The 11,773-nt window shown below is 37.3% G+C and overlaps 1 protein-coding gene and 1 long non-coding RNA gene across 8 annotated transcripts in view; one reads left to right on the top strand and one right to left on the bottom strand.

Moving 5' to 3' along the window:
• LOC107872850 (AFG1-like ATPase) overlaps positions 1 to 9,028 on the top strand; it is a 26,242-nt gene extending 17,214 nt beyond the window's left edge. For 3 of the 7 annotated variants that reach the window (XM_016719483.2, XM_016719484.2, XM_047413612.1), the window contains exons 9-14: positions 1,110 to 1,231; positions 1,314 to 1,383; positions 2,655 to 2,747; positions 7,021 to 7,148; positions 7,588 to 7,729; positions 8,637 to 9,028. In XM_016719483.2, the coding sequence (XP_016574969.2) occupies positions 1,110 to 1,231; positions 1,314 to 1,383; positions 2,655 to 2,747; positions 7,021 to 7,148; positions 7,588 to 7,729; positions 8,637 to 8,729 (648 nt within the window). In that variant the 3' untranslated portion in view covers positions 8,730 to 9,028. Of the gene's footprint in view, positions 1 to 1,109; positions 1,232 to 1,313; positions 1,397 to 2,323; positions 2,501 to 2,654; positions 2,748 to 3,204; positions 3,256 to 7,020; positions 7,154 to 7,587; positions 7,730 to 8,636 lie in introns of those variants that run through there. The other 4 variants (XR_007056530.1, XR_007056531.1, XR_001675005.2 and 1 more) reach the window with 4 other exon arrangements.
• LOC124899281 lies at positions 8,199 to 8,643 on the bottom strand. The gene is made up of 2 exons (XR_007056532.1): positions 8,512 to 8,643; positions 8,199 to 8,402 (listed from the first exon to the last, which is right to left on the bottom strand). It is a non-coding gene; the product is annotated as an uncharacterized LOC124899281 (long non-coding RNA).
• Positions 9,029 to 11,773: the final 2,745 nt, after the last annotated feature.

The following is an 11,773-nucleotide window of genomic DNA, read 5'->3' as shown; positions in this document are numbered from 1 at the left end:
GGGGGGGGGGGGGGGGGGGGGGGGGGGGGGGGGGGGGTCGGGTCAACACCGGGGAGCGAACGACCGGGGGTCAGGTCGGGTCAGCGCCGGGGACCGGAGGTCGGAGCCGGCGGTCGGATCTGGTCGGCTCCGACGTTCAGCGACGGCGCCGGGGGCCGGGGCCGGTGCGCTTGGGGTGGAGAGGGGGTAGGGAGAGGGAGAGCCGGCGACCGGAGGTCGTAGCCGGCGGTCTGGTCAGCGCCGGCGACCGTAGGTCGGAGCCGGCGGCCGGATCGGGTCGGCGCCGAAGGTCAGCGACGGCGCCGGGAACCGGGGGCCGGTAAGCTGGGGGTGGAGAGAGGGTCGGGAGAGAGAGAGAGGGGGAGAGAGCCGTAGAGAGAGAGAGAGAGAGAGAGAGAGAGAGAAGAGTTAACATCAGTCGTGATGTACTTTTGTTCAATGGTAATATTAATAATGTTCTAGGTAGCCTGAGAAAATTTATGAGGTTTTAGTGTTTGCACTTCAAACCTAGGTCCAGAGACAAGTTTTTCTGATCGAATTCTAGATACATTGAAGTCAAGTGGAAACCCTAAATATAGTTAAAAACAAGCTTGATGCACTTACTTTCAAATGAAAGAGCCAAGTAGGCCTTGTTATTATCAATAAAATCTTATTGGATTTTTTTAAAAAAGGTAAGTGATTATTCTGTAATTACATAGAAAAGGAAAGCTTATGGAAATGCATGTCTTTAGTTTCTCATGCTAGACTATTATATACACGCTGCACAATGAAATTCCTTGCACTTGTTTAATGTGCGACACCTTACTAGCCTGTAATAATTCCGCATGTTCTACTTTCCCCATTATTATTTCACAAGTCACCTTTTGTCTCTTTGTCCTGTTTCTCAAAAATGATTTTGCTTTTTAACTTTCATCATTTTTGTGGGCATTGTTACGGTAATGGAAATGAACCATGTAGTAATCGGTACAAGAGGTCATAGCTAACATTCATTGCTTAAGTGTTGGTCTAATTTCTTATGTGATTTCTCTAGTGTAGCTCTTAAGAAACATCAGATACATGCTATTTATGCCTTTTTGTTTTGATTGTTTGTTCCCATTATGCAATTGCAGGTCCACTACATTTGGCCTCTAAATAGCAACATTAACAGGGAATTTGAGGATATCTGGAACAAAATTAGTAAACAGGCCGGAGGAGGCATAATTTCACATACTATTCCTGTGATGTTTGGAAGGTACTTTTAATTAATCCTTGGTATTTTTCAAGTCAGAATGATTCCTTGGTCTGTCATATCATAGTCCTTTGCTTTCTATCAGAACATTGGAAGTTCCTGAGAGCTGCAATGGGGTGGCACGGTTCACCTTTGAATATCTGTGTGGTCGGCCGGTACTATGCTCTTGTCAGTCGGAAGTTTCCTTTTCTTTTCTCTGTATGAATTGCTTATTCTGGAGAAAAAAGATTTGTTAGTGAGAGAGGCTTATTCTTATCTATTTGTTTGTGCTTTGCCACTTGTCATTTGGTCAGTACATACTTATTTGTATCAGTCAGATATAAGAACTTGTCAAGTTCTTGACATCCATTTGAGTATCGAAATAAGATCTTGGTTCTCTACTTGATATGATAATCTGTCATGTAAGTATGATTTGGCACAGTATATTTAAAAAATTATTCTTGAATCAAAATATTCTTGTGATTTCTACTTATATGATGTAATGAGCTTTTAATATTGTAACTTAAGCCTAGTTTATGGTGACTTGAAATGTGATTATAATTTTAATCATGTGATTAAAGGTATTCTTGAAATTCAATTAGAACAGTTTCAGCCCCAACGACGATAACATTCCCTCAAAAGCTCCAGATATTATAATATAGAAAATTTCTAGTCCATTTTTCTTAACTGCATCCAAAATTAATCTTAATTCAAGCCAGTAATTTGACATATGAACTGAAAATACACAAGAGCCAGCTTAGGCTTTATTCAGCTCTGTTTGATGCCTGGACCCATAGATAAGCATGCAGCCTACTGTGAGAATGATCTGACACATATGCCAAATATAAATACATTACCTGGAGAAAATTAAGAGAATAGGTGCAGAAGAAGCCAAGTTTAAGCAAATTAGATTATTATAATAAACAATAAAGGATGAGATGAAATATCTCTGCTGCTGTACTTGATGTTGCCGACTGTAGAACTTGTCATTTCTTTTCTCGAGGCTTTTGACATGGTTTTTTCAGGTTTTAGGTTGATAGGCTGGTGTTAATTCTGATTTGGATGGAGCTTGTTTATCCTCTAATTTATAGATTCAACCTCTGATTATGTCTATAGTTGGCTGGTTGGAATTCCGGAAGTTTGGTTTCATATGCTCTGATGGTCTTCAGTAGTCCCATTCAGACCAAACTTCTCCAAAGCTAGAACTATAGAGGAGACAAAAAGAGGCGTCATAAATAGAAGTTTAGTGATATCTTAGTTCAAAGGTCATTTAAACTAAGATGAACTATAAGAGTACGCATCTTGAACTTGAATTTCTATTTCATGTTGCAATGTTCGCAGTTTTTTCACCTGATCATCAATATAATAGGAACAAGAGCAATACTGTATCTTCAACTTTCACATCGTAACAGAATGGTGTCTTATTTAATCTATTATGGCATTTCAGCTTGGAGCGGCAGACTACATTGCAGTGGCTAAAAACTACCACACTGTTTTCATTTCCGATATCCCTATTATGAGCATGCGTATCCGTGACAAGGTACCATCTTCAACATTCCTTACTACATATGCTAAGATAAAACAAATTAAGCTTTGTTTCGCAGATTCTGCTGCTTGTATGTTCATAGCCTGCTTACTACTTAAACTCTAACTCCCTCCGTTTCAAAAAGAATGATCTACTTTCCGTTTTAATACGTTTCAAAAAGAATGACCTCTTTCCTTTTTTGGCAAAACTTTAACTTCAACTTTCCACGTGTCATGTTTAAGACCACAAGATCAAAGGACATTTTGGTAAATTTGACATAATTTTAATTTACGACCACAAGATTCAAGTTTCTTTATTTTCTTAAACTTCGTGTCAAGTCAAATTAGGTCATTCTTTTTGAAACAGAGGGAGTATAAAAGATTGCTAACTGTCACTAAGTAGTTCAAACTGTGTCTGTTAACGAAAATCATAAGATCTTGCCTTTTACTGGATAAGGATTTCTGGCTTTCAGGAATCATAAAGGGAATACAGCCTTGAAAACAGCCTCTGGCAGAAATGCAAGGTAAGGATGCGTACAATACACCCTTGTGGTGGGACATAGCGGGAGTTTTAGTGCACGGGGCTGCCCTTTTAGGAATCATAAAGGGAAAATAATTGCATTTGGCCTGGACATGTCTGAGCTTTTTCTTGTTTTTACAGATTCAATCAATTTCTTTTAACTTTTTGGGGCATGATTTTCGTGCAGTTTGAATAGTCTTATTCAGCCTTCTGTAGATTGGATTCATCTCTTCCCACTTAGCCCTTTAGTATCTCCTTTTTTGTTTTAATTGTTGAAGATGCTTAAAATTCATAATATTTGGGCCTATCAAGTATTTGAAGTTGTATCCGAATTCTGGAGGTAAGCATTGATCTTTTCTATTTATTTTCCCATAATATCAAAGGGGGGCATCCGAAAGAGATGGTACCCCAGTGATATGGAGAATTAGATCACCACAGAGGTGCTTGGCTACTCAAGTCTATCTTTATGATACACAAACAACACTTCCAAATTGATGTTAGAAGAACAGTACAAAGCAGAACAAAAGAACCAGAGGAAACAAGATTTTACATGTTTCAGAAAATGCATGCATCCAAATAGGTGATCAACGGGACTTCTTAAATATGAGACAATCTGAGAAAATTCACCTGGATTTGCTAGTGTCAAACCGAACCCAAGTACCAACTGCCATTCTACACTTAGGGATCGTTTGGTGTTAGGTACAAGGGATAAGATGTTCCGGGATAAAATGAAGGATTATTTCATCTCATGTTTGGTTGGAGGTATTAGTTAGTACTGGGATCATTTATCCCACTATTTACATCATAGTGATGGAATAAGTTATCCCACATACATGGCGGGATAACTAATCTTGGGTAATCCCAGAATAACTAATCCCGGAGTTAATTATCTCGGGATAACTCTTCCCCAACCAAACGATTCCTTAGTGTCTTAGAATTCAACTTGGAGGTTGGATTTGATAATTTTGAACGGTTTGCTCAACCCTGTGACATGTGAGATTGTCTCAGAAGGTGGCATATGCGAAGTTGGTGGAGAGGAAGGATGAAGAGGAGAAGCGGACTAATAAGGAGGGGTATAAGTTAGCTAGGAAGGAGGCTAAGTTAGCAGTTACGACGGCTAAGACAACAACTTTTGAGAGTTTGTATGCCACTTTAGAGGAGAGAGGCAGGGATAAGAAGTTATATAGGTTTGCTAAGGCTAGGGAGTGGAGGGCTCGCGATCTTGACCAAGTGAAGTGTATCAAGGGGGAGGAGGGGATGGCAAAGTGTTGGTTGAGGATACCCTTATTAGGAGGAGGTGGTTGTCTTATTTTCATAAACTTCTGAACGACGACGGGGACAAGGGCTTTGTGCTGGAGGCTTGGACAACTTAGAGAGGTGTCGCGATTATGGCTATTGTAGGCGTATTCAGCGGATGCGTAGGGGTAGGGTGACGGGGCCAGATAGGATTTTGGTGGATTTTTGGAAGAACACAGGTGGGGCAGGTTTGGTGTGGCTGCTGAGGTTGTTTAACATCATTTTTAGGGCAGCAAAGATGCCCGAAACTTGTAGATGGAGTACGATGATTCCTTTATATAAAAACAAGGGAGACATTCACAGTTGCAACAATATTAAATTATTGAGTCGTACCATGAAGGTTTGGGAGAGGTGGTAAAGTTGAGGCTGAGGAGGATCGTGACCATTTTCGAGAATCACTTCGGTTTCATGCCAGGTCGTTCGACTACTGAGGCTATTGGCCTCGTGAGGAGATGAGTGGAGCAGTTTAGGAAGAGGAAGGACTTGCACATGGTGTTCATTATCTTGAGAAGGCGTATGACAAAATTTCTAGGGAGATTTTGTGGAGTTGCTTGGAGCTAGAGGGATGCCTGTGGCATATACTAGGTCGATCCAGGATATGTACGATGGTGCGAAGACTCGTGTGAGGACGGTAGGAGGAGATTCAGAGCACTTTTCGATTTTGACAGGTTTGCACCAGGGATCGATTCTTAGCCTATTTTTATTCGCCTTGGTGATGGATGTCTTGACGTGGCGTATTCAATGGGAGGTGCCTTGGTGTATGTTATTTGCTGATGATGTTGTACAGATTGACAAGACTCGGGGTGGAGTTAATGATAAGTTGGAGGTTTGGAGACAAACCCTTGAGTCTAAAGGTTTTAGGTAGAGCAGGACCAAAACGGAGTACTTGGAGTGTAGGTTTAGTGATTTACCACAGAGGATGATGTGGTTGTGGAGTTGGAGTCTCAGGCCATTCCGAAAAGGGAGAGTTTCAAGTATCTTGGATCTGTGATTCAGGGGAATGGTGAGATTGACGAGGATGTTTCGCACCGTATTGGTGCAGCGTGGTTGAAATAGCGGCTCGTCTCGGGAGTCTTGTGTGATAAGAAGGTGCTTTAAAAGCTTAAAGGTAAGTCAGAGTGTCAGTCTGACCGGCTATGTTGTATAGAGTGGAGTGTTGGCCAGTTAAGAATTCCCACATCCAAAAGTTGAAGGTGGCGGAGATAAGGATGTTGCGGTGGATGTGTGGACTTATCAGGAGAGATGAAGTTAGAAATGAGATTATTCGGGAGAAGGTGGGAGTAGCTTCGGCAGAGGACAAGATACGAGAAGTGAGGCTGTGTTGGTAAGGGCATGTGATGAGAAGGGATGCGGATGCTCTACTTCGGAGGTGTGATAAGCTTGCTATGAATAGTTTTAGGCGGGGTAGAGGTAGGCCAAAGAAATATTGGAGGGAGGTGATTAGGTAGGATATGGGGCAGTTATAGCTTATGAAAGATGTGACCGGTGTAGAGGATGCGAATTAGGGTAGAGGGTAAGTAGGTAGGAGTACATTTGTAATAGTAGGAAAGAGTATATGTAGTGTCTTATAGCTTCTTGTTCATGGTGTTTTGGTGATGTCTATGATTTCGTATAGCAAGTTTATAATATTACTTTGTGGATGTATTTTTTTTTTAATTATCTAGCGGTGTGCCACCCCTTGTGTGTTGTTTGATTTTATGTTTGTTATATGTGTTGGTTTTCCTGAGCCGGGGGTCTATCGGAAGCATCCTCTCTACTTCATCTGAGGTAGTGGTATGGTCTGCGTACATTCTACCCTCCTCAGACCCCACTTTGTGGGAATACACTGGGTATGTTGTTGTTGTTGTTGCTTAACCCCGTCTTGCTAACACCTTCTTGGTACCCCTTATACTACTTTTGACCTTTTAAGTTCAAATAGTTAGTCAAATTTTTCGGAGACTTAAGTATTAGAGGTAGTCTAAGGCTCGATTCAAGAGTTCTGATTCCCAATCCATGCTATAGCTTGGAAGACCACCACACGAAACAAATGTCAAGGTAGGAACATGAAGAAGAGGATTTGGTCAAGGGTTTGGTAAACATCATGTTTATTTTGAGATATTATAAGTATAGCATGAAACTTGGATGGTTGTACGGGGCATGACTCTGCTTGAGTTTCCTAGTTGTGCGATATGTTGGTTCCCTGTATTTTCTTGGAATCTCCCTGTTTCAAAAGGATGGAGTGAGGTGGTAGGTAGTGTGGACGATATAAGATGGATACGGGATTAGTTTAATGCCTGTTTTCTATGTGAATATGTAATGCATTTTACTTTTCTTCTTTTGGGGAGAAAGGTGACTTTGCATTTTACTTTTCTTCGTTCTTTGTCTGTTATGTTCTCAGCATTTGAGTAAGATATTTTAGATCATATTCATGTGCGCTATTTTTTCAAGATCTTTGTCCTGCTTTCATTCTGATTACAATGTTTCTACTTCTCAGGCACGAAGGTTTATCACCCTCATCGATGAGTTATACAATCATCATTGCTGCCTATATTGCTCTGCTGAAACTTCAGTTGAGGATCTATTTCAAGGAACAGTAGAAGGAACACTTTTTGATTTGGAAAGGCAAGTGTGTTGTATTTTTTTCACTCCCCTAGGTCTTCTGGTATGCTAAGATGGTGTCCAAATTTTCTATTTTGTACACCTTTGTTATGTGTGCTTGTGCATCACTAAGATTGAATGGTCATTCTGTTGCTGTGAGAACTAATATATCCTAGATAACGTTCATCAAATTGAGAAAAATCTCTCTGAAAGTTGAGATTTGTATTATGTGCTTTAGATTGTATGGAAGCTACAACTTTTTAGCATCTCTCCATGCATGAGTTAATTTTCTAGTAACAGTCCAGGCTGTTCGTTAACGCGACACAGAAGTGTGGATGTACCAACACTGAACACTAAAAAGCGGTTAACTAGGGTATTTCCATTTAGTTCCATTACGTGAATAAACTTTTGAGACGTAGTAAAAAGATTGAGAACAATTGATGTTGGTGTGCTATTTGTACAGCTTCCAATTTGAGACGGAGATAGAAGGTACAAAGCTCCGGCGAGATGTTTTAGCGAAAGGCAATGTTGGTTCAGGAGGTGCTCCCTCTGGAATTACTTCCATGCTATCTGGTCAAGAGGAGATGTTCGCATTTCGACGAGCTGTAAGTGATATTCATTGTTATGCCTCTGTTTCTTCATCTCAGTTTCCTTAGCTGTGGTCCCACCTCGAGGAAAAGGGATAAGGTTGAACACCCCATGTTGAAGAAATAGAAAGAATAAATTTTACTTGTGGTGATAACTTACGCGTAATAGTCCTTTTCTGTTTATCATCTTTGGATGTTGGAAGTTCGATAGGCATTTGCAAGTTGCAAATAACTCTATTTTACATCTCTTTTAATGTTTTTCTTAGTTTATCATTCCTCTATATCAACAGTTTGAAAGAAAGGCTGATGCAACACAGTTTCCCATACCGAATATATAGGCCTAAATAGAGTCCAAAAACTAGGTAAAAGCTTATGATAGTGTTATCGTAAATAGAAATGGCAAATTAGAATTCAAAAGTTAGTTAAATGCAGTGTTGGTACAGTAGTTGAGTTCCAGAAATTAGTTAAGAGCAGTTAGTGGAGTCTGTTAGCTACAACTGTTCAGTTAGTTAGAATAACTGATCAACTTCTATTTTCTATTAATAGTTGATGTAATCACTCAATTACAGCATGATATGAAATAAACCCAATTCCTTCTCTCTCTTTGTTTCTTCTTCTTCTTCTTCTTCTGTGATTGTATCCTCGAGTTAACTCCTGGGCAATCAACTCGATCCTCGAATCCTTGTGGTTCCTGCAATCGAGTAACAGATCAAGGTGAAAAACGCAGAACCATATGAAAAAGAAAAGAACAAATTAAACCAATACAGTTCGGTTTGGTTTGGTTTGGTTTGTGTGCTTACGAAGCATAAAACAGAAAAATTCAAACTGAAGTAATACAAATTGCTTGGCCCTTGTGTTAATTGCTAATGCTTTTCTTCATACATGACGAAGACATTGTGTTGAATGGAAGATCCTTTTAATGCAGGTCTCGCGCTTGATTGAGATGCAGACACCTTTGTACCTTGAAGCAGTTCAGCATCTCCATCCCTATTTTCATTCTTCGTACAATAAAATTTGAAAAATATAGTCCCAATTAAAAATGCTGGCCTATGTAATTAGGTGTATGTACAAGATCTTTGTTGACAATTCTTTTCCACCTTTCCAATTGTATTGCTTTTAGTTCTTTTTTGTGACTAGACAGGTTGAATAGAAAATAAAAGGAAGTGAGCGGTGGCACAGACATACAGTAGTCTTGTGAGATTTCTCATGCTTAAAAGGGAATTGTATTAGACAAAAGGACAACAAAATCTTGTTTCAGATTACAAAGTTGATTTCTTGGTTAGCTGTATCAATAAGGAAGGAAATGTTTTTGGTCCAGTTCCCCCTTCTATTGCAGTGTGAACAGCCGACTAATGAAAATTAGAAACCTCAAGAGGCCATCTAAGCTTTAGTGCTTTCCAATTTGCAGCAATCCCACAATATGAAGGTAATTATTTGGTATTCTATATTCATAACCTTCACCTTCTTTTGTTTCAAAATCCTTTCACTTTAAAGCAAAAAAAAAAAAAAAAAAAAGGAGAGAGAGACAAATTACAGTGGATAGGGGTGGGTATGACATGATGGTAAGGTATTTGAAACTTCGGTACGGTAATTTCGGTATTCGGATTTTAAAAATATTATACCATTATCATGGTATTTTGATGTTTGATTTCAGTATTTTGTGGTATGGTAATCGGTAATCATAGTTTGTTTAACTTTGATAATATATATTCATATACTAGAGTATTATTACTTCGATTTTTCAAAAGCATGTCTTAATTGTATCATAAATACATATTAATGATGTAGAAATATTAAAAAAGAAGTACAAACAATTCCTTTTATTAGTTAATTACACCAAAAAAATATTTCAATTAAAATAGAGTAGCAAAAGTTTCATTATCTAAACATTTTTATACTAATATTAAGAATTATATTTGTGTGTCTCTCTGTGTGTATATATATATATATATCTATATATATAAAAGTTACTTATGTAACTATATATATACTTCGGTATGATATTCGATATTTCGGTATGTCATTTGTAAATACCGAATATCATATCATATATCAAAAAAATTTAAAATGTATATCATATACCATACCAAATATCATAATATCAAAATCAGGATATTAAAAATTTTGATTTGGTATGGTAATTCGGTATATACCATACCATGCCCACCCGTAACAGTGGATATAAAAGAACAAACAGAAAAGATGACCTTATGTCGGATGAGTTGATGATGATCAATCCAGTTAAAGTGTGGCTGTTATAATTAGCACAATCCGTTCGTTTAATACCTATAATTTTTGGAAAAATTATATAAATCCACAAGCTTAAGAGTTATTAATACATAAATATTTTTACCTTTTAAAAAATTACTTCAAATCCTGATTTTAATAATTTACTTTTCGATACATATGGATAGATCTTTTCATCCGTTTTACATTCCATCATTGACGTTCAAAATCATATTATTTTATTTTTCAAAAATTTTCATCCAAGAAAGTCGCCAACTTCTCTCTAGTTGAAACTTTCATCACCATTACTGCAAGTTCCAACAACTGCCGACCAACAACTCCTTTCAATTTTAATTTCTTTCAATTATTTTCGAAAGGGGAGTGAATTGTTTAAGTAGATTTTAAGTAACTATTTCAGAGATTACTTTAACAACACAGATTACTGTGGTGTTACTCTTTTGCTCTTCAATGGTTAATGAAGATTCATCCTCATTCAATTTGGGTATTTTCGAAATTGAAACTAATAAAATTGTTCCTGCAATTGATGATATTATGAGTTTTACTTTGAATATCTTTGATTATACATGTGACGGTTTTCGTAAAATAGGACAAAGCACCGCAATGATCCCGGAAAGATGAAGAAGTTTAGAGAAGATTATGATACAAAAACTCAGGATTCGGACATCAGGATGAATAAGAGCAAATCCTTTATTTACCACAAAATCAGGTAAAAAAATATAATCTCGATACATAGAGTTGATACATTTGTTTTTTTACTAAATTAGTGTTTTTTTCTATTATACATCTATAATATTCTTAATTTTTTGATACATTTTCTAAGTATATGATTGATAATTTTTTCTAAATAAATATGCATCATAATGAATTTCTATGTGGTAGTTAGCTTTTTCAGATGTATCTTTACGATACATATCATAAAAATTAATTAGTTCACTCATTAAAATTTTGCCAACATTTTCAACATTTTCAAAATAAATCATAAAAAGGGAATAAACAACATAGTATGTATATAACTTATCGTCATACGCGATGATTTTGCCTCGTTCATTTTAACAATTTGCTGAAACATACTTCCCAATAAGAGCTTTCAACAAGAAAGCTTGACATATCTCAACTTTTGCAGTTTCAAGAATTAAATAGGATTCTGACTTTTTCAAAAAACATTAAAATAGACAGCCCACATGCTTCCACAAGATGGCAGTTGATACATTTGGCTATGTCGGATGTCATCATCCTACCCCTATTTGTTGGAGCATGTACTCGTGATCAATTTTCATATTCCGTTTTTGCGGGACATTCTTTTACTCTATGCGCTATTTTTTTCACTTTACACATAAGCTCATCAAAATCATCTAGCTTGTATTCTTTAGCCATGGCATAATATTCATTATTCAACTTGTCATTATTTTCTTTGTAATTTGTATAGACATTATTTCATAAATGTCAAATACATGCAAAATGTGGCACAAATGAATACACTATACTAACATTCTTAATTATGCTCTCATTCCAATTTGAGACACAACACACATATTATTTCATTCACCATAAACACATTTAAACTGCTGAAAAAATTATGTTCACAATGAATTATTTTTAGAATCTACCATCTCATAAGTGGCAATATATGACCTGATACATAAAAAGAAACAATTGTTATATCTAATTTATATGTAACTTAAATATCATATCAAAGAAAATATTACTAAGGAATGTTCTCTTAAATGGTCCACTCATGTGACTCCGTCTACTACCACAACAGGCCAACAATAATTTTCTTATCAGTGGATATAGTGTTATGAATAGATCCAAGAA

The sequence above is a fragment of the Capsicum annuum genome, chromosome 6 (genome assembly GCF_002878395.1).
Source record: "Capsicum annuum cultivar UCD-10X-F1 chromosome 6, UCD10Xv1.1, whole genome shotgun sequence".
In the NCBI taxonomy this organism is placed as follows: Eukaryota; Viridiplantae; Streptophyta; class Magnoliopsida; order Solanales; family Solanaceae; genus Capsicum; species Capsicum annuum.
This window is presented reverse-complemented; position numbering and strand designations above follow the sequence as displayed.